Below are 19,785 nucleotides of genomic sequence, written 5' to 3'. Positions count from 1 at the left end.
CTGGAATGAGACGGCCCAGGTGGGATGTTGGGATCCGAGTGAGGGATCCATGCTAGACCCATGCTGGAGAAGTCTATTAAGGACTGTTCTGTGGGAAGGGACCTCACAGGAAAACAGGGGTGGACTCATAAGCCATTATCTCCTGTAATCCTGTGGTGAAGATCCATGGAGGGGGGTAGGCCCAGCCCTGAAGGCTGACACAGAGCAAGAGAGAGATGAAGGAGTTCCAGCTGCGACGAGAGTGCTGCAGTTATTGAAGAGATCTGGAGCTCCGAGAATGGAGAATAAGACTGCTTCTCCTCCTTGGACTGATATAAAGGGGGGAGAAGTATTACTGTAAATACATAGTACTTTTACTTGAGTAGAATTGTTGTCGTAGATATAGTTCTTTAGTAGTTTTTTTATTTTGCTAGTAATAAATATTCATACTATTTTCCACAAATGCAGTCTCTTTTGTCTGCATAAACCTTCTCTCAACTTAGAATAATTGTGTGGGGAGTGTGAAAGCAAATTGACCCAGAGCAAAACCACGACACAAGCACAGAGTACAAGGCTGTGACCATCTCAGCACAGAGAACACCCCCACACACCCGCCTGCAGGAGAGAAAGGGACTGTCCTGTTTGGGGGTAAGAGGGGGGAATTACAGAGAGAGTTTTCAGTTTGGTTGTGGCATTTTTAGCAGTTTTTCCTTCAAAACATTTCATCCATTAAACTGTTTTGGTTTCCCTCATGTCCCAGGAAGAAGGAGCCTTCACAGGTACTTCTCCTACTCCATTCTTGCTTTTGGAATCCTGCCATATTAAGAAGCATTTCTGCAGAATTGACCCAGAAATCCTGCCATGTATCTCCCAAAGCAATTAGGAGCCAGAGATGAAAAGAGACCTTCTGTGCAGAGAATTAAGTCCTTGAAGGACCGCAAGTATCTTCCTGCACAGCTGTTTTCCCCCCAGCACAGTGGCAAAGCACACACCTGATAAATACCTTGTTCTCTTTCAGAAGTAATTTAAATCCACATTTTCTTCCTTCAGGGTAAGGTATTTCCAAAGTGATAAAAGAGTAGAAGAAGACAGACAGAAGGGGAAAAACTCACAAGTGGATATAAAACACTGAATATAAACAACAGACTGAGAAAACGAAGAAGGGAAAAAAAAAAAAAGGACACTGATGTCTTAGAAAATCCTGGATTTTAAATCTCATTATAGCCATTTTTTTTCCTTTTTCTGCTATTTGCTTTCATGTTGTTCTGGTCTCCAACACTGTATTGGGATTACATTACTAATTCCAATTAGAGTGCAGTGTCTATATAAACTTCAAGGCAAAGTAACCTAAAGTTTATTTGCAAGTAATTTTGGAAGTCTCATCTGCCTGAGGCCAGAGGTCAAGAGTAGGATAAATTCAGATCAAGAGCACTTTCTATCAGTTAAAAAAAAAAAAAAAAAATCTCTAACTGCAGAAAGTACTCATTATGATGTTCCAAGTCTTGTTCAAGTAATTCTGATGGGTCAATTTTCTACCACGGGAGTTCACTCTGTACCAGTGGTTACTATTCAGGCCTAACTGATCCTGTCCCCTCAGGATCAGTCATCACTATTATAGGTTTATGCCATTTAAATACAGTTAATCTGATGCAAGCAGAATGTTAGGTGGTGGTGGAAAGACTGATTGGCCTGATCACCTGATTCAAACCAAGCTCTCATTGTTTCAATATGTTCACTGTCAGTCACCTAAATAAGTGGTAGGTCAGCTAATAAAGAGAAAAGGAGAACCAAGGATTTATTCCAATGCTCCATCTATTTTATTTTTTGCCAATTGATTTTCTAGCTGACTTATATTCAACTAATTCAGGGCCATTAAAAAAAAAAAAGTCTAAACAATTCAGAACTTTCATCTAATCTCAAATAAGCTCATCCTGACTCTTCAGAACCAGAAGACAGACCAGCACTGCTACAGAAAACCAGCATTTCCCAAAGCCTTGCAATATTTCCATTTAGAACTGAAAGGAAAAGAATAGCAGGAGTACTTGCCAAGGGTTTGTCAGCAGTCATGAATTGCAAGTTACAGTAAAGAAAAAGGAATTACAAAGTTAGACCATCATGGTCTAACAGGAGTCTACAGTATTTTAAATTTTTTAGATTCTGAAAGCTGTTCCAACTACCATAGCCTCCAGCTCCAGGAAAGTTATCTGAAATTTAAATCAAGATTCCTGGCACTATGAACTGCTGCTTCTCAGGGTTGTGAGAACCAGTTTAAAGCCTGGAACAGACCTCAAACCCAGCCTGTTCAGATCCATCTTAAACCAGAAAGAGCAAAGCTAGAGATCAGAGACCTGCACTTCTGCAGCAGATGTTAATGCAGCTTTAGTGCTCCCCAATTCCACGCTGAGACCTCCCTGCTTAGGGAGCTCTGCACCAACCTGCTCTGTACATCAGAACTGCCTTCTACAGACGTTACTCTTTAAGATCAATTCCTTCAGCCTGCCCAGAAATAAACACTCAGCTCCTTGCAAAGTAAAAACACAAGCGACAGCTGCCTTGGAGTTTGGCATATTTTGGGACAATACACATCTGCCTTCCGGTTTGACTGCTGCAACACAGTTTACTAAACAAGGACATCCATGTGGGAAACACAAATAGTTCTGGCCTTCAAATAATAGTCATGGTAGAACATGAGTCACTACAGAGTGATGGCATGGACAAGAAACACCACACACGAATTTGACAGGACAGAACGTACCTGAGGAGAAGGAAGGCACAGTGAAAACAAGTGGAGCTGATTCAATCAGCTGAGCATTTACAGAATCAGATCTGCATAATTTCAGCACTCTGGGGCACTCCAGAAAACAAGGTCCACACCTGATCAACTTGCACTCAAAACACACATAGGAAATGCAGCCTCAGTGCACTTTCAGCTAAGCAGTGATTTGGACAAATACTCCACCACTGATCCTTAAACTGACACATAAATAAAAAAAGAATAAACTTAATTTAATCAATTTAAATGCCACTCTTTAAGAGTGACCGCTTCTGTCACTGTTTTTAACTTGCAGAAGCAGGGGTTGTGTATTTGTATTCACAGTTCTTTTCCAGCACAAAGCATTCAGTCATTTTCTACTCATCCCACCACATAAAAAGCTACAAGGAAGACCACAGGCCTTTGCGTTTGACTGTGGGAACCACTGGTCTAAAACTGCCAGGCATTCCAGGAGACAAGAGTGTGCCTGAATCAGCAAGCAGCTTCTGGGCACTCCCAGAATCTGGATATCTGCATTTCACCTACACAACACCTCAAAAGCTTGGATATTGCAACTAATTTCTTGATTACCGAGAAACACCAGGTTTTACTTATATGTGATACTAGATTTCAAATATGTTTATTTGCATGCTGATATGACCCTTAAAAAAAAATCAACAAAACAATGGCTAGAAGTTAAAAATATAAGTGAAATATAGAAATATTAGTTTTCTCACTGATTTAAACATTCTGTTCAAAATCAGATGTACCCTGGTTTCATTGTGGATCTTTTTAGAGAAGAGTAAATTTGTTTACTTATTCTGTAAGATGGGGCAAATGTTTACCAGAAGGTAGAGGAACCACTTGCTGCTATAAATGGCTGCCAAGAAAAGAAAATCCAGACAATACTCTCTTTTGCCCAAGAGATTAAATATCGAAAAAACTGAATGAAACAAAAGCCATTTGCAGTATTTTCCCTTTTAAATCAGTAGTGTTCATAGCTCTTGGTTTGCCTTTAGGAACTTACCTGCAGGAAGATCCAGGAGGGCCCTCTTAAGGAATAAGCAGACCAGAGTAACTACAGAAGGGCAAAAGCTCGCTGATCCTGAGTTCTCTTCACATAGTCTAGATTTACTCTGACATATTCCTTCCAGTACATTGAGACCCAGAACACTGAGAACATGGGAACATGAGGACACTGCAAGCCTTCACACTAATACATTATAGTACTTTAACATGTAAGTGCAGAACAGCAAAACTCTTGATCCCTGTAGCTCTCAGGGTACTTCCATGTACTGCTTCATACCATGACAGTAATTAGACAAGACACCTTGGTCTTTTGACCTAGGGACATCAACTCCAACACCTACTGTAACATAAATCCCACAAAACCTTTTTTTTTTTTTCTTTTGGAAGGGGGAACAGTAGGAACCACCTGTCTCACTCACCCATTCTAGAAGCTCCTCCCATAAACTAGAAAAGACAAGCTTTATCTAGGCCTTATAGACTGCTGCTACTAGACCCATTCCAGTCAAAATCTGAACTTATCTTTAAATCTTATAACTTGGGTATACTTGAGCCTCTGTGTTCAGAGAATAACTGATGTCTGAAGTCAGAAGGCAGCTTTGTGGGCCTGTGTGCTACAACTCTGAAAATACTCCAAGGCCCAGAACAAAATGCATTCCAAATCCAAACTAGAAGCCCAACAGAGTAGGGACTTTGACTTTATCCAGCTCACCGGATAAAGCATGATTAGGTTTTTTCCTGTAGTGTTAACACATTAACACATATCTCTATTGTTTTGTCAGGAGAAATTAGGAACCCAAGTATTAACTTTGATTTAGAAACCCATCAGTTCACACACTGCAGCCACTTTCTAAAAGGTGGCTAATCAGGAAAAGCCCATTTTGAACTTTAATTCATTCAGGGTCTGTACCTCCACAGGAAAACTGCTGGGAACAAGAGGTAAGAAACAGCTTCCAAATTAGGAAATCTTGTACACTTTTAACAGGTAATCAAACATTGCACAGAATCCCTGCCTAACTCATGCCCTCTCCCCTCTAACTAATTTCCCATGGGATGTTAAGTCTGGATAAGAGACAGTCTTTTCCTTCAAAGTCAGCAGGACTTTGCCAACAGCAGCAAGCACGAAGAGTGGCACTTTGAAGCCCACACAAGTTGAGAAGCTCTGCAGAAGAGAGCTCTCAGCAGCAGGAGCCATCTGCAAACTGACCATTGCTGGTCAGTGTCTGCACTGCGCTGCCTCATCGCCCTGTGAAGGAAGCACACGCCACATGGCACAAGAGAATAAAATTCCTCTCCACTACAACCTCAAGAGAGATTAAGCAGCTTTATGAGGTGATTACATATCTAACAGACAAGGCTGTCTCTGCACTGAATAGTTACTCATTGCCCACTCCTGATCCTTGCCAACCCTGCACTGCACTATGACCTGTGTATGCTGACGCACAAGATCACAACCATCTTTTTCTTATAATTTAGGATGAAAAGGGCATAAAACTCCATCTCAGCTAATAGCAAGATGCTGATCTTCCAACTGCACTAAGCCTTCTGCAGAAGAGTCCACCAGTCCCTGCTTACTGTCCACCCCTTGTTCGGAGCACACCCTTTTATCCCCCAGCACTTTAACAGACAGCACCTAACACATGTATCCCACCCTGCCTTTATGTTTTCCATACCATCTTCCCTGCATTCTGGGAGGATCCTGCTTGGGGAAGCAGCAGGAGGCAGTTTACCTGGTGTGATCTGGCGGGCACGCTGTTTACCAGGCCCTCTGTGTCGGAGGGCGCCTTCTGCGGAGCCTGTTTAACCGGAGACATCAAGCTCTCAGAGGTACTGCAGCTGACGAGGTGGCAGAGCAGAGTTTGCACGACAATGTTCAAGAGGCAACACAAAAAAACCAAAAAAACAGAACAAAAAACAAAAAGACGAGTGATGGCAAGATGAAAGTGGCAGATCATGCCAAAGTAAAAGTGAACATAATGGATTCTAAAATAAACACATATGATTCTCCATCTCTCCCGAGGTATTTCTCTAACCTTCCTCCAAGTTTCATTAGTAAGCAACATGAAGGAGCAACTATTGACATAGTATAGCAGCTCCTCCAAAACCCCTGTTACTCAGTTATTCCCATGCAACCCAACTCATGCGTTTTCCTCTCTGAGGCTTCAGACTCAACTAACAGGGGTAAAGCCACCAGCTTTACATATCAGCAAGGTACTTCCTACAAAACTCCACATTAGTTCCCTTGCTTTTGGTTAGGCTATGATCCCAAATTAATGCTGCCCACTCATAGCAGACATTAGTCTCTGGAGCAATCATCTTAAAGAGTCCCAAGTGACATTTTAAGCTATGTGCCCTCATATGGCCACTTGAATAATCAAGCAAATCTTGTTTTTCAAACAGAAGAGCTGTCTCGTGGTGAGAACAAACAGCCCTAAAAGAAGGCTGCCAGTTTTCACTCTCTGATTGCTTCTTTCCATCTGCTTAAAGCATGACTGAAAAGAAAGCAAGCCTGTAATAGAGAAAGGAATATCAGAGATTTAAGCACAGGAGCAAATGCCCTTAAAGTCAGTAGCTTCTGGGCAATGGGTCTCTCAGTGCTAGATCCACCTTCTTGTACCAAAGCATCCAAGAAAGGAAACTAGCCATCTCCTTGACAGCAGACACAGGAGCTCCCTTTGGTGCCACAACCCTCTAACCACTGGGCCTCTTTTTTCCTCAGTCTTTGTAGACAGATAGTCTATAATGCAAGTACAGAAGCAAACAAATGAGGACAGTGACATTAAGCAGACCACCTCCTCATAGGGCAAGAATTTTTTATCCTTTGATAAGTCTAACCATAGCAGACTTAGTTCCTCATACCTGCAGCAGTTAGGAATTTTTTTTTAAAAATACTGCTTCAGCCATCATGGAAGGGGTTTCTACTGTATTAGAGACAATGTAGCCCTTCTGTTACTAAAATTATGCATAATTCATTGTTTTATCCACAAAACTCCTCAGATCTACACTATCTAAATGTTATCACTCAGGTTTAAGCAACTAATGTACTTAGATCCCTCCAAGTTTTCAAACACCTAAGCTGTCTGAGACAGAGTCCGACACTTTCAGGGAATTTACTTTTATTTTGAAACAGAAAGGGCTCTGAATTTCCTGTGCTTTAGTCAATGCACTGGCGAGTTCACTGTTGGAAGAGATGGAGGGACACCACCTGGGATAAACAGCAAACTCCACCCCAATTAGACATGAGACAATGAAACCCAAGCACCCAGTGAAATGCACCATCCTTTTGCCAACAGATTCCAGCACAAATTACAGTGAAGTTATGTTAGTAAAGAGCTAGCTGGTTAGTCAGCAAAGGAAGAGGAAATGTGTACACACACACAGGTATTAACAGCAACCACCAACTTGATTAGTTACCATGGTGTCTAGTGGGACTGGAAGGGAAGACCCAGCCCTGTTACATTCCCAATCTGGCGTCTATATCAGGATCTCTGTAAGGAGAGGAAGGTAAGCAGGATGCGATCCCAGCGCACCAAGGCAGAAAGAAAAAAAACAAAACAAAAAAACCCACCAAAGTCAGAGCATGAATGGGGTCTGTGGCCATGCAGGGGTTCCAGATGCCACGCAGGGCCCCAGCCCACCTCAGTTCAAGGCAGAATGGTTATCTGGGAGTAAGTGCATCTCTCCACCACCACACACCAAGTTAGCATCATATAGAAGACAGTCCATAAGTTTGGAGGGGGTCACAGCACAGTTGCTTTCTCTCTACACATCATGCAGAGCCGGCATGGTCAGTGGAAGCAGTATTTAAACCTCAGAGGTTACGTAACTTTCCCAAGAGAGCATTTAAGTCTACTACAAGAAATGACAGTGCATGAACTACTGCTCCAGGCTCGGCACCAGCATGTGTCCTCCAGCAGAAAGACACTGGAGGGCAGGTCAGTGGGAAACAAGGCAAGCAGGCCACCTCAGGCACACTGTTGGTGCATGACTGCAGGCTTCTTCTCAATTCTTAGGGGAAGGACACATGCAGAGAGGGAAAACCAGGCTTTCCACACAATTTTGAGCACACACAGCCGCCTTTGATGTATTTAGCCTTACCATTGGGCAATAGCCAACTCCCTTTCTCTAAGCTCTCCAACTGGGAAAAGGACAGGGCAAAGTTTAATTTGGAAATCCCCACAAGTTTATTTTTGGAGTTATTTTCTTTTATCCCAAGGGCAACCCAAAGGACCTGCAGCAAGCAGGAATATTTGTTGGGGAAAAAACAGAAGAAAGTTTTAAGTTTGGGGGTTGTTTCTAAGACTACATACATAATTTTCATTCTTTCTTATAGAGGAATCTAATTAGAGAGGAGAAAAAAGGAAGCACCTCCTCCACCAGTACCAAGCTTCATCACCACAGGACTCAAGTCTGCCTTTGTTAGTTCTTGTTGCTTTTTCATATGCCCACACAAAGAACTGTGCTTCACTTTGGAGTTATTCTCCTAACACTAAAAACCCTGCAGGGATGGGAACAGTTAACAAAAACCAGACAGAGAATGAGAATGGATGCGGAGTGGTTACTTCTTCCTTACTTACTTTGAAGTGTGGTGATGAATGGGGTTTTGATAAGTATACTCCAGGCTTAGGGGTCAGACACTGGTAACTGAAAAATCCAGTCCTGATCTCAACACAGAGCATTCTTTGGAAGTGCACATATGACCCTTTTCCTTTGGGGGTAGTAGGGAAAGTAGAGCTGGAAGGAAGGGGAACAGACCAGCTAGGGGATCTTGGATTAAATTTTCCTAGGGCATATATGCCTGTGGCTGGGGATCAACTTCAGTTTCTAGTGATTTTCAAGTGCAACTCCTGGTCAGTATGTCTTTTCAAGCACAGTACAAAGATAATCAATAAAGGCAGATGATCAGTGCTCCACATGGCCATACCCTATCTGTAGCCATGACTGCGAAGACTTGGCAAAAACAACTCCTACCCCCCTTCAATCCCTCCCTCTGCTCCTGCTGCTGTTCCTCACATCACCCACAGGTGAGGAGGGAGATCTCTTACCCAGAGTATCGTTTTTTAGAGTTGTTCTTTCTGATGACAAGACACACGACAATAGAGATGAGCGATGAGAGACCTGTAACCGTACCGATGGTTATCCCTGCCACCGTGGCAATGGGGAACGCAGGCAGGCTGTCTGGGGAGAGAAGGGAGAAAACATTCAACTCTTCTGCATTCCCTCATCAACAGAAGTGCAAACCACAAATGCTCTCAAGCTTGGATTCATTTAGAGCAGGAGGCACTAATGTAATATTCAGAAATTACACCCTGCAGCCTGAGTGGGGGTAAGAGCAGGCAGCCAGCAGAACAATATGTGAACAGAGCACACACCAGGGGCGTTCTCAGGGCCACTGTCCTTCAGAATTGCATATATATCGAATCAAGAAATTTTACATGTCAGGAAACACAGCTGACAATGAGGACAACCCTGTCTCATTTTGTATCTCAAGGTGGGGGGAAAAAAGTTAGATTCATCTTCATATTCCCAGAAAGGTCAACATGAAAAGGCAGACACACTTGAAAGCAGATTTGAATACAGCACATTGCTAACCCACTGAAGGCTGGGTGTTTTCCAGGTAGCATGCAGCAGACAGCACAGTTCCTACCCATGATCACTCTTACTAATGTTTTTACATGATTCTGGTGTCTCTAAATACAGCTCTATACATTTTTGTGGACTTGTTTTTTTCCTTCTTGCATCAGGGTCACTGGACAATACCAGAAATATATGTAGAGGAACGCAGTATTGCTTTACTCACATTCTCCCTAATATTATCTTGGGGGAAGGCAGGCTAAGAAAGAGCCGTCAGAAACAAAAGCCAATCAGAAGAGAAGGTGTACAAAAGACCTAAAAGATAAAGAATACACAGACTACCACTATAGCTTTTCCAAGTAAGAAACAAAATCCTTTCCTTTCCCCTGCACCGTGTTTAATGTAAGGAACTTCTTCTGCCAGAGGGTTTCTTACAAGACTCCAAGCTGTACCAGCTACTTGCACCAAATACAAATGAATCAGCAGAAAACCTTATAGGTAAAACAACTTATCTAGAAAAATCTGTCCCAGACCTTCCTCTCACGTTTGTCTGGTTATCACAGAACTGCTGAGGTTGGAAGGGACATCTTGAAACTGTACAGTCCAACCCCTCTATTCAAGTGGGATGAGGTAGCTCAGCTTGCTCAACACTCTCCAGTTTGGATTTGACTGTTCCCAGGGACAGGAGACTCTTTGGGCAACCTACTCCAGTGTTCAATTGCAGTAAAAATGTGGAGTTAAGTTTTGATTTACACCCATTGTCTCTTGTCCTGTCACTAGGCACCACTGAAGAGCCTGGCTCAGTTCTTCTTTAGATACCATCAATGTACATAAACACTGGTGAGAGGATTCCCGAGCCTTTCTTCTCTTCTGCAGGCTGGACAACCCCATTTCTCCTCGTATGAAAAGTGGTACAGTCCCTTAATCATTTTAGTCATCCTTTGCCAGACTTGTTCCAGCAAGGACCACAGACCATGTGTATTCAAGCCCTTCCCAGCCAGTCTGTAGTCTGTTGACCAAGCCCATTTTGACACACTTATGTAGAAGGGAACAGTACCCTGAAGCAGGGGGCATCATACTAAGAAAACAGGGCTTTCACTTAGTTCTGTTCCTTTTGGGTTCAGCAACTTTCAGGAGAAGAGCTGTCTCAGTAAGAAATGACAGATGAAGACACAAGTGCCATAACTTAGAAGACATCCCTTCTTTTCAGAACCTTCAGCAGCCCAGAGATCCTTCTGCTATTAAGGAAAAAAGTCCTACAAATGGTAATATTTTTCAGGTGATTGTGTTTGAGACCCATGCAAAAATAAACAAATTTATTTTGAGGCACATAAGGAGTTTCCTAGTTTCTGTGCTTTTCCACCATTCCAAAAGTCCAGGAATAACTGCCTGCAAAAACATCAAAATAGACGTGCATTTCTGTCACCAGAGTAGCTGCTGCCTTGTACAACATAAAACATACAAGCTTTTTCAGAGCAAGAAATCAAGTAACAGTCCAAAACTAGAGAGCAGATTGTGTGCTCGAAGAACAATGTTAAAATTTGGTAGTATTGTCGCTTCTTTGACTCAAGGGGTTTTCTGGTTGGTTGAATCTGAGTGATGGACAGGAGTCAACATTCTGTTGACAGAGGTTATTAAGACCATATAAAGAAATGCAACTGTTTGCATGTGAAACTAGAGTGTGGCTTTATTGCTTCTCAGAACATGGTCCAGCAGATTACAGAAGAGCTCACACAATTTTATGATCACTTAGTTCAGCTAAAGAATGTTTCACCCCCATGTTTTTCCTGTATTTTCCAGCATTCCAGTTACATGATTTCCTCATAAGCACTTCCAGAGCAGCCAGTGACTTCATTACAACAGAGACTCCCAGCTACATAACAGAATACCAGCTCTGAAAGCTAACATTTTAGCTAACAGCTCAACACAAAACAAAAATCCAGCCATTCAGAGAACACTTTCCACTAATTATCACTGTAATTCAAAGCAATTTCCATTTTCACTGAAAGCCTGTTAGCATCAGTTTTATGAAACAGGCAGGAAAGGGAAGTTTCCATTGCTCCTAAGTATAAAGATTTTCATAAAATTATCATTTTCAGTGTTCAGATTAAAGATGAACAACCTCCAGGCAACACTAGCTGTCTTGAACACACTGTGAAGTAGCTGCCTGTTACAAATAGAGTTACAACCTATTTATTACAGAAGCAGCACTTTCAGGTGAAGGCAGGAATACAAGACAGCATTGCATCTACAGCTTGAAAGCCTGCTTTCACAGTCTTCCTAAGAACTTGAAGACAATTGTTGCAGCATTCTTCTGAGGATGAGAATGATTGTGAATTCAGGGTTTCCTCCAGAATCATTGTGATCCTCTTGTGCAGATGCCCCACTACGCATGGGAAGCCAGCATGCAAGTCTGTTAAAAAAATATCACTTGAATTAGCGTACCTAAGTCAGTCTTCATTTGCTTAACCTGGGTTAAAATCTGAAGAGACTTTGCCAAGAACAGCCTGACTTTGCCAAACTGGCAGTTGCTTTAGTGCTTCTTCAGGGTGACCATCAATACACTGTGGGAAAATAAACTGCCCCTGCTTTATATAGACTTCAAACTTCCAAAGAACAGAAAGCTCTAAGTGGTGGTTGGACCTCCAGAGGTCCCATCCAACTCCAACTGCTCCATGAAGAAAAAAGTTAGATACAAAAGAATCTTTGCCTACATAAGAACATGGAATACCTCATGAGCAGGGGTACACACCTGCTATAGCAGCAGCATCATTCTAATTAGAGCATACATGTAGGTATTGTCCCTAACATACTAAAATCTAATAAAACAGCTGCACCAGCACTGCCATTTGAGAATTCAACATTTATTCTTGTCCTTATTCAATTATGAATTTGGAAATCCAATCACTCTAAGAACCATTTCATTGTAGGAAGCATCTCACTTTGGCTGACTTCCAGCTTAGGCAGAACAATCAAATGTTTCGGATGATCAAGCGTGTGCCAAAGTGACACACAAGGGTGTGCCAAATTGACACAAAGAATCTAAGTGCTTGGACCAGAAGCCTCATGTGGCTTCAAGTAGCCAGCCCTTGCAGTTTGTAAGGGTCACCACTGAAAGAACATTCCAGCAGAAGAGACTGAATGTACATCCAACACAAACACCTTTGCAGGGAAGACAGCAGCATTTTACTGCCAGTATGTGCTTGGGTCAGGTTTATGGTGTTGTATTCCATTATATATACCAGAGGGGTTCCAAAGGAAAGAGTCTGCCACTTTGTCTCCTTGCTCCCCAGATTTCAAATGTCATCCTAGCCCTTAATGTAGCAAAATACAGGAAATGCATTCATAGGACTTTGAAGTGAGAGGACAGGTTCTCATCAAGGCTTCCACCAGCTTTTGCTAATAATTGTTTAAAGCATAGGAATTAATGGGTATAGAGGAAATGTATGTGACATTCAATTTTTTAAACAGCTGTTCAAACATTAGGACCTGGAAGAAGAGAATTAAAAATATAATTGTTCCCTCCAGGCTACTCCCCACCCCCAATACAAGTGACACAGATAAGGAAGGGGGAAAATAAAATTAAAAAAAGGTGGGAATGAAAAGAAAAAGTCATACAGGGTGAATACCTTTCTCCACAACTCTAACTCGGATTTCTCCTGGTTTGACAACAATGTCGGGTGGGTTCTTGACATCACAAATGTATGTGCCATTGTCCCGGAACTGCATGTTTGATATAGTGATAGAAGCATCTTTCTTGTTAAGATCTCCAGCCCAAGTGATCCTGTCTTTAAATGGTATGTCCTTTCCAGGGTATGATTTTCCATTAGAGTAATAGAAAAACTGCAGTCAAAGAAAAGAGCACATAAAAACAATCCAATTAGAGATTACAGAGCTACCGTGCTTCTCTCACTGTTACAGCATTCTCCCAGAACCAACTGAATGATACATATTTGAGATTTTTTTTCCTCCTCCTGCCTTACCACTTTAGTTTGGTTTGTTGCCTCTTGATCCCATAATCATGCTATGGCTTATACCTCAACCCTACCAGCACAACAGACCACAAGTTCCAGTTTTCAGTTGGTTTTCATTTGTTTGTGGTTGAATTGTTTGGTTGTTTGGGATTTTTTTTCCTGTTTTGAAGGACAGAGTTTTGCACACAAAAGGGGCAGGATGGGAAGAGAAAAAGGCTGGTAACCTGGGAATAATTAAAGCTCAGAACACTTGCGGAACATAGTCATCTGTCTTTTAGGCACAGGAAGCTGCCTGCATCCTCATAGGAAATGGATACCAAGTTTCCTATCTCATGATTTGCTGTGTGTTACTTGCAACTAAAGCACAGCTAAATTAATGTGCAACATCCTTCTTCCTTCCACCCCCCCAAAAAATCCCATGAGCAATTTAGAGCGTATCTAGCTGTTTTCCAGAAACCTTCAAGTAACTAAATAGAACCGTTTCCCAGTTTTTAAATGAATAAGTTGCACATTGACCCTGCACAACCCAGACATGACCAAAACTCCTTGAAGAATGAATCTGTGCAGTACAGTTTAGGGAGAAACTGCATTTGTCCTGACTATACCTGACCAAAATCAGAATTTACAGCAGTAGAAGTGCACAGACTTCTACAGGACACCTCTGTTTTCAAATACATAGCATCCCGTAAGAGAGGTCTACAGATTAGCATAAAACCAACAAACCATCTCATACAGAAGGAAGTCTGCCAGCACACAGTCATCTTTCATCATTTTGGAGGAACTGCATCAGTCTGCAGCTTTTCCAGATGGATTATAACCTTTAACACAGCAGCACTGCATTGCCACCCCCCTGAGCACAGGGAAAGTCCAATTGGAGGTCTAGAGAGCAAGAGGTAGATTCCTCAGCTCTCTAGGTGTCCTCACCCAGTGGGGGAGAAATCACAAAGCAAAGTATGTCCTGAAACACAGGCTACATGACTCAAGCCACTCCTTGCCTTCAAGGATTTAACATGAAACCTAAAACTGATGGATTTTGATTGGTTTAAGACAATTGTGAAACTCTGCAGTGATCAGATGTTTCATTCATGCAAAGATGTCTCTAACCCTGGACACGAGCTAGGGGAAGGGGACAAGGAGGGGAAGCTCCTGGTCAAGTCAACCTCACCACATGGCCTTATATAAGATTGCCAGTGTGATTCTAAAGAGGCACAGGACCATCCTTGTCAAGAGAAGCATGGACTCGGTTCAGATATAAGCTGATCATGAGATCAATCTTTCAAAGTAAAGCCCACCAAGATATGTAACAACATGACTTGGGCTCATAAAAGAAAAATGTTCCCTCTATACTTCCCCCAGACCCTCAAAAGAAACAGAGGAATTAACATCAGATCATGCTGGGTCACTTCTGTTTTTCTCTCAGTTGTGCTGATAACTACATCCATGTGGAATGTCTAAACTGACTACACTTCCAAAAAATGTTATCTCTGAAGCTGTATTTCCACAACTGGACAGTGATGCAGAAAAAGACTGGAAAGATATATGGGGAGCGGAAAATGTTCAAAGAGATGGCTTGTTTTCACTCATCCTGTTCAATGTTGGCAGGAAATGTGCCCTACTCTCTTAAACTTTTGACAAACTACTGCTTTGGCTTCCCAAGGAGAAGAGCACCCTCTTCAAAACAAAATACTTATTTCACTGAAAATTGAGAAGCTTGTTATTCAGAGCTGTATATATTAAGCAAGATCTCACACAGAGATTTGGATCATCTCTGCTTTGAGCACTGAAGGGGTCCTAGAGTTTAAGTGATCCCATGTCTGCAGCAGACGGGAAGCAGACAGGCTGAGCACCCTGCTGTCCCCACATCTTCCCTGCTGCCCCAGAGTCCCTTGCTCAGCTTCCTCTGAATTCTCACTCAGGATAAGGAACAAGAAGGAAGTAGAAGTGTCAGGGAGTTCAGATGTGCCCAGCTTATGCAACCTACCAAAGCCATTTCTTTAAAGGTTCCCACCCAAAGGATCTGAGCCCACTTGGGCTCAACATACAGGAAATGAGTGATGTCAAATATTATTTGCCTAAGTTCCTTGCTAGCTTGGCTTTTTACTTGTCATAGAACTAAAATATGAGGATGCAACTGCTCACTGATTTGAGCCATTCAATTCTGTTCTGAAACCAGAGAGACTGGTCTTACTTCAAACCCTCTCAAACAGAGGCTATATAGTACACAAGCAAAATAAGCAATATGCACAATGCAGTGTAACACTGCAATTTCAGTGATAATTCAAATTCTGTGACCGCTCATTTCAAGTGCAAGAGGATAGAGAACTCAGAAGATTCCTAGATACTCATCTACTTCATACATAGTGCTATGACACCAATGCCCCTCTCCTCAGACTAACAAAGTAGCTGGTATATTTTAGGCTCACTGCACACTCCAGTCTTTGCAGCGATCCCCCAAAATCACAGTAATGAAGACAAGCCACATGGAAGGAGGCTCAAATCCATAATCTGTTTGCTCCTTAAAACCAACTAGAAGAACCACTGCACACTTATGGAAGCCTCCCCTCCCATGTTTTTCCCCCTCCAGCCACTCCTTACTGAGATTCGAGTTGCGGCTCCCTCTGGTTGAAAGCTCCAAGAAACAGACGCTGCACTGCTGATCACTTCCACAGATGTGAACGTGCACGGAAGCTTGGCATCTGTCCCGTTCTCCACAAACATCTCCTCTGGTGTGTTGACCTCTACTGCTGATACTTTGACTGCATGGGAAAGGTAAAGACAAGAAAGAAGGAGTACAAGCGACATCAGTGCTGTTTTGAGAACCAGGATGTTCATAGCACATTGCCTGAGGGGAAAAGAGAAGAGGCATCAATAACTCCTACACTGAGCATGTTCACAGACATTGCATTTTATACCTGCAATATGAACAAGGATAGAGTGGGCCAGTTAACTTCTCTTTCCTTGTATTATCTGTCATAGGATGTTTTTCCATCCACAGATGTTTCCTCTTCAACAGTTTGTGTGAGTCAATTCTATGGTGCAAGGAGTGAGTTTCATAAAAGGTACCACCAGACATTTTAATAAATAAGCCCCATCAGAGGAACTAACAACTTGGACCCAGCTATTACTCAGTTTCCTCTCTGGCTCACATCTTGTTTCGCATCTCCAGTTTTTCCTAGTTGTAGGTAGAACAAACTCTCACTGCCAGAAAGCTGAAGAGTAATAAATTTCTCTCGCTCCCAGCTATGCCGTCTACTCCTGCTCTCTGGCATGCTTCAAGGCCTTCATGTGCAAGGCCTCAGAAAGAATCACTCAGCTACAGCTCAGAAGCATGAGAGTAGTTCAACTTTTTTCTACCAAGCAAGCAGACCACAACCTCCCCCCAGATTTAAAGAACTGAAGGTTAATATTGCTCCTGTAGTGATAGTTCTCCTACTGAGTGAGGAAAATCCATCATGATTTGGAAAACCCGTTGAAGATATTCTTTACCTGGCAACTTCTAAACTCCAAAGGCATTATCCCTATCCAGATTTAAGCAAAGAGTTCTACATTCATTCAAGTTTATGCTAAAAAACAAAGCATGATCTTGTGACATCCCAAAAGAATGTCCTTCAGCATACATGTCGTGTCCAAGCAAAAGCAAAAACCTTGTGAAGTGACTGTGGGTGGGTGCACATGTGATCTGTGTCCCCAGTACCTCAAATTTATTTTGTTTTTTATTAAACCATGATCTTCACCCTAGAAATTTACTTCTGTTCATATGATTCTGTGTTTCCTGGCAACAATATCTTAAATTCAGGGGGTTTAGCCCCCTTTTTAGAAGAGGAAAGCAAACTTTCCTGCTTCTTCAGTATCTTAGCTATTTATTTCTCAGCTTTGAATAGACTAGCACTTGAAGTAGGCAAACCAAATAGAAAGATGTTAGTCAAAGAAAATTTAAAATCAAAAAAAAAAAAAAAAAGGAGAAAAATCTGCCTACATTAGTCTTTAAATCATGAGGTTTGTGCTTCTAGTCAGTGAGAGCAACCAGCTCATCAGCCTTCAAAAGTTAAGTCAGCAAGGTTCTTTCAGAGTGGTATGACCATCTGAAGTGTAGACTTGCCTTAAGACCAGGTTATTTTATAGGAGCTTAAAATTAAGTAAGACAGACAATGTTTAAACTCTGTTGCCCAGGAAAACAAAGCTCTCGTGAGGTGTGCCACTTCCAATCCTCCTTCCTCACCCCGAGACTGCCAGTTCCACTGGGTCACTCCAGCTGTCCGGACACAAACACCAGCTGGCCCTGCAGCACAGGGGGTTGCAGCTCATCCAATGAAATAGCCAAACAGTGAGAGATGGAAGCCCCCTGGCCATCTGGGAACACCCAACAGGCACCACAGAACAGCTTCCAAGGAACTCCCACCTCACCCAGCCAGTATGGCAGAGGAGGGGAAGGCAAAGCATATGCCCAGGAGACACGGATAAGCATGTAAGCAAGGTGGGAGAATTAAGCATGACAGATTTATTACAACAACCAGAATCATAAGAAACCACCATTCTTTAATTTTGTCATTCAAAGGCCACACTGTTTACTTCCAAAATTCACTGACTCCTCAGTCCTGTCAGGTTATCTCTGATCCCTTGAACTCCCCTGTCACTGCTCTCATTTCAAACAAGTGAGAGAGAAACAGCACCCTAAGGGGGGTGGGGAACCGAGGAGGTGAATTTTTCATCAAGAGGTTGTATCAGAACTTCCTTTCTCTTGTATATACTCTGACTGTGGGCAAAAAAATATCCTTCTGTAAAACAATTACCAAATGTTTATTTGGAACATACAAAGACTTCTAGCAATCAAATGAAATGAACTTAGAGCTGCTGTGCTTTATGTATTTTTTGCAGCTAATGGAGTAGAAAAGAAAAATAAAATAAAATCAAACCCATTGTTTTGAGTGCAAGCCACAGAACAAGCCTCCCTTTCAAGCATAAAACAAGCAAGATGCCCTCAGCATTTGTGCAGGAAAAGAGTCTGCACAGACATTGTCTGCTTGTACATGGTACAGAGAACTGCTTGCCACACACAGGCAGTGGATAGTACAGATCTGCTTAATCTAAAGAAGCCACTGTTCTAACTCACTGGAACTGTAGTGAAGCAAAAGAAAAAAAAACTTCTCCCTACAGCCTGGGAAGACAGGAACTACATAAGTCTTTACAGATATTTCTAGCAAGTTTCATTTTCATATGTCCTACTGTTGTCTCAACTTCATGTTTTTCTTTGCTCATTTTCTTCCCTCTGCCTCTTTCACTGCTTCAGAAAGATTTTTCCTGCCTCTGTTATCTTACAGCATGAGACATGAGCTCCTTAAATCCAAATGTGACTGTTTGGAAGTGGTAGAGAGGTTATAACATTTGTCAGTTGTTCACCCTTCGCCCCCTACTCCCACACTTGCTGATACAGTGGCTGTTCCCACTACCTTGAACTCTTTGGCCTCCTCTGCCACAATAAAATCCACATGGATCACCTCCAGCTGGAGCTCTTTTCCTCCTATTTCCACATCTGCCAGGATTTGCCATCCTTCTTCCACCTCTTCCATGTATTTAAATACTTCAGCTAGAGAAAGTTGAATTTTGAGTCATAATTCAGTCACACTTACCCACTGCTCTATTCCTCAAGCTTACTCAGCCTTAGTTCCTCTCAAGAGAAAAAAAATCAAAGAAGACTGTCAGAAAAAGAAGAGTGCTTTAGGAAGGGAAGGTCTGCAAGGTACACAGGGCAAAGATAAACATTTGCCCTTCTTCCATACATCCTTGATCCCATCAATTGCCAGCTAATCCCATTCCTGTCCAACTGCCCATAGCCCCAGTATTTCCCTCTGACCATCTCATCTAGCCTTCATCTGCTTTAACTCTTCCACAGAAAGATGCTTTTGTTTTTCTCACCAACCATCAAAATAATTGAAAAAAAAAAAACATCTGTGCCCCTTCACGTATTACTTCTTCACCTCTAATGTTGTTGGAGCAGTTTTACTCCAACTATATGAACTCTCACCAGCTCCCACACTTGAACGAAAACTCTCCAGCCGCATCTTCCTTTTCAGACAATCCTCCTACTCTTGAAGTAGAACAAGACATTCATATTCTTACTGCACTTACTAATCTTTTCCTATTTTTCCCATCATGGATCTTCATTCTTCACCAACACTCTCTCTATTCTCAGGTCTCTCTGTCCTTGGTATCTCGTCTCAGGGATCTCATCTGCAAAACAAGTTCAAGCTCCCATCACTGCACTGACTACTCAGATCTGCATCTCTGCTCAGGATCTGTCTCCTTATGTTCAAAGAACACTCTCAGTCTGATATCTTTGTCAAGTTGTCTAAGTTGTCAGCTCACGACTAAATGGGACTAAAACAGAACTCATTTCTCCCCCCAGAACCCTGCACAACTGCTCTTATCACCATGGACCTGCCATGTATCTCTCCAACACAAAACCTGCCCAGCATCCCTGAA

The 19,785-nt window shown here is 42.2% G+C and overlaps 1 protein-coding gene across 6 annotated transcripts in view; it reads right to left on the bottom strand.

Moving 5' to 3' along the window:
- The window catches only part of MPZL1 (myelin protein zero like 1), a 34,196-nt gene that overhangs the window by 4,139 nt on the left and 10,272 nt on the right, over window positions 1–19,785 (bottom strand). Inside the window, exons 1-5 of one of the 6 annotated variants that reach the window (XM_027888355.1) lie at window positions 19,432–19,454; window positions 15,901–16,061; window positions 12,961–13,174; window positions 8,803–8,935; window positions 5,488–5,593 (exon numbers count right to left, since the gene is read on the bottom strand). In XM_027888355.1, coding sequence (XP_027744156.1) covers window positions 5,488–5,593; window positions 8,803–8,935; window positions 12,961–13,174; window positions 15,901–16,023 — 576 coding nt within the window. In that variant the 5' untranslated portion in view covers window positions 16,024–16,061; window positions 19,432–19,454. Of the gene's footprint in view, window positions 1–5,487; window positions 5,594–7,171; window positions 7,246–8,802; window positions 8,936–10,992; window positions 11,745–12,960; window positions 13,175–15,900; window positions 16,062–18,752; window positions 18,868–19,431; window positions 19,455–19,785 lie in introns of those variants that run through there. The other 5 variants (XM_027888357.1, XM_027888353.1, XM_027888354.1 and 2 more) reach the window with 5 other exon arrangements.

Source organism: Empidonax traillii, unplaced genomic scaffold (genome assembly GCF_003031625.1).
Source record: "Empidonax traillii isolate 1590-97213 ecotype Southwest subspecies unplaced genomic scaffold, ASM303162v1 scaffold236:size2090792, whole genome shotgun sequence".
Lineage (NCBI taxonomy): Eukaryota > Metazoa > Chordata > Aves > Passeriformes > Tyrannidae > Empidonax > Empidonax traillii.
This window is presented reverse-complemented; position numbering and strand designations above follow the sequence as displayed.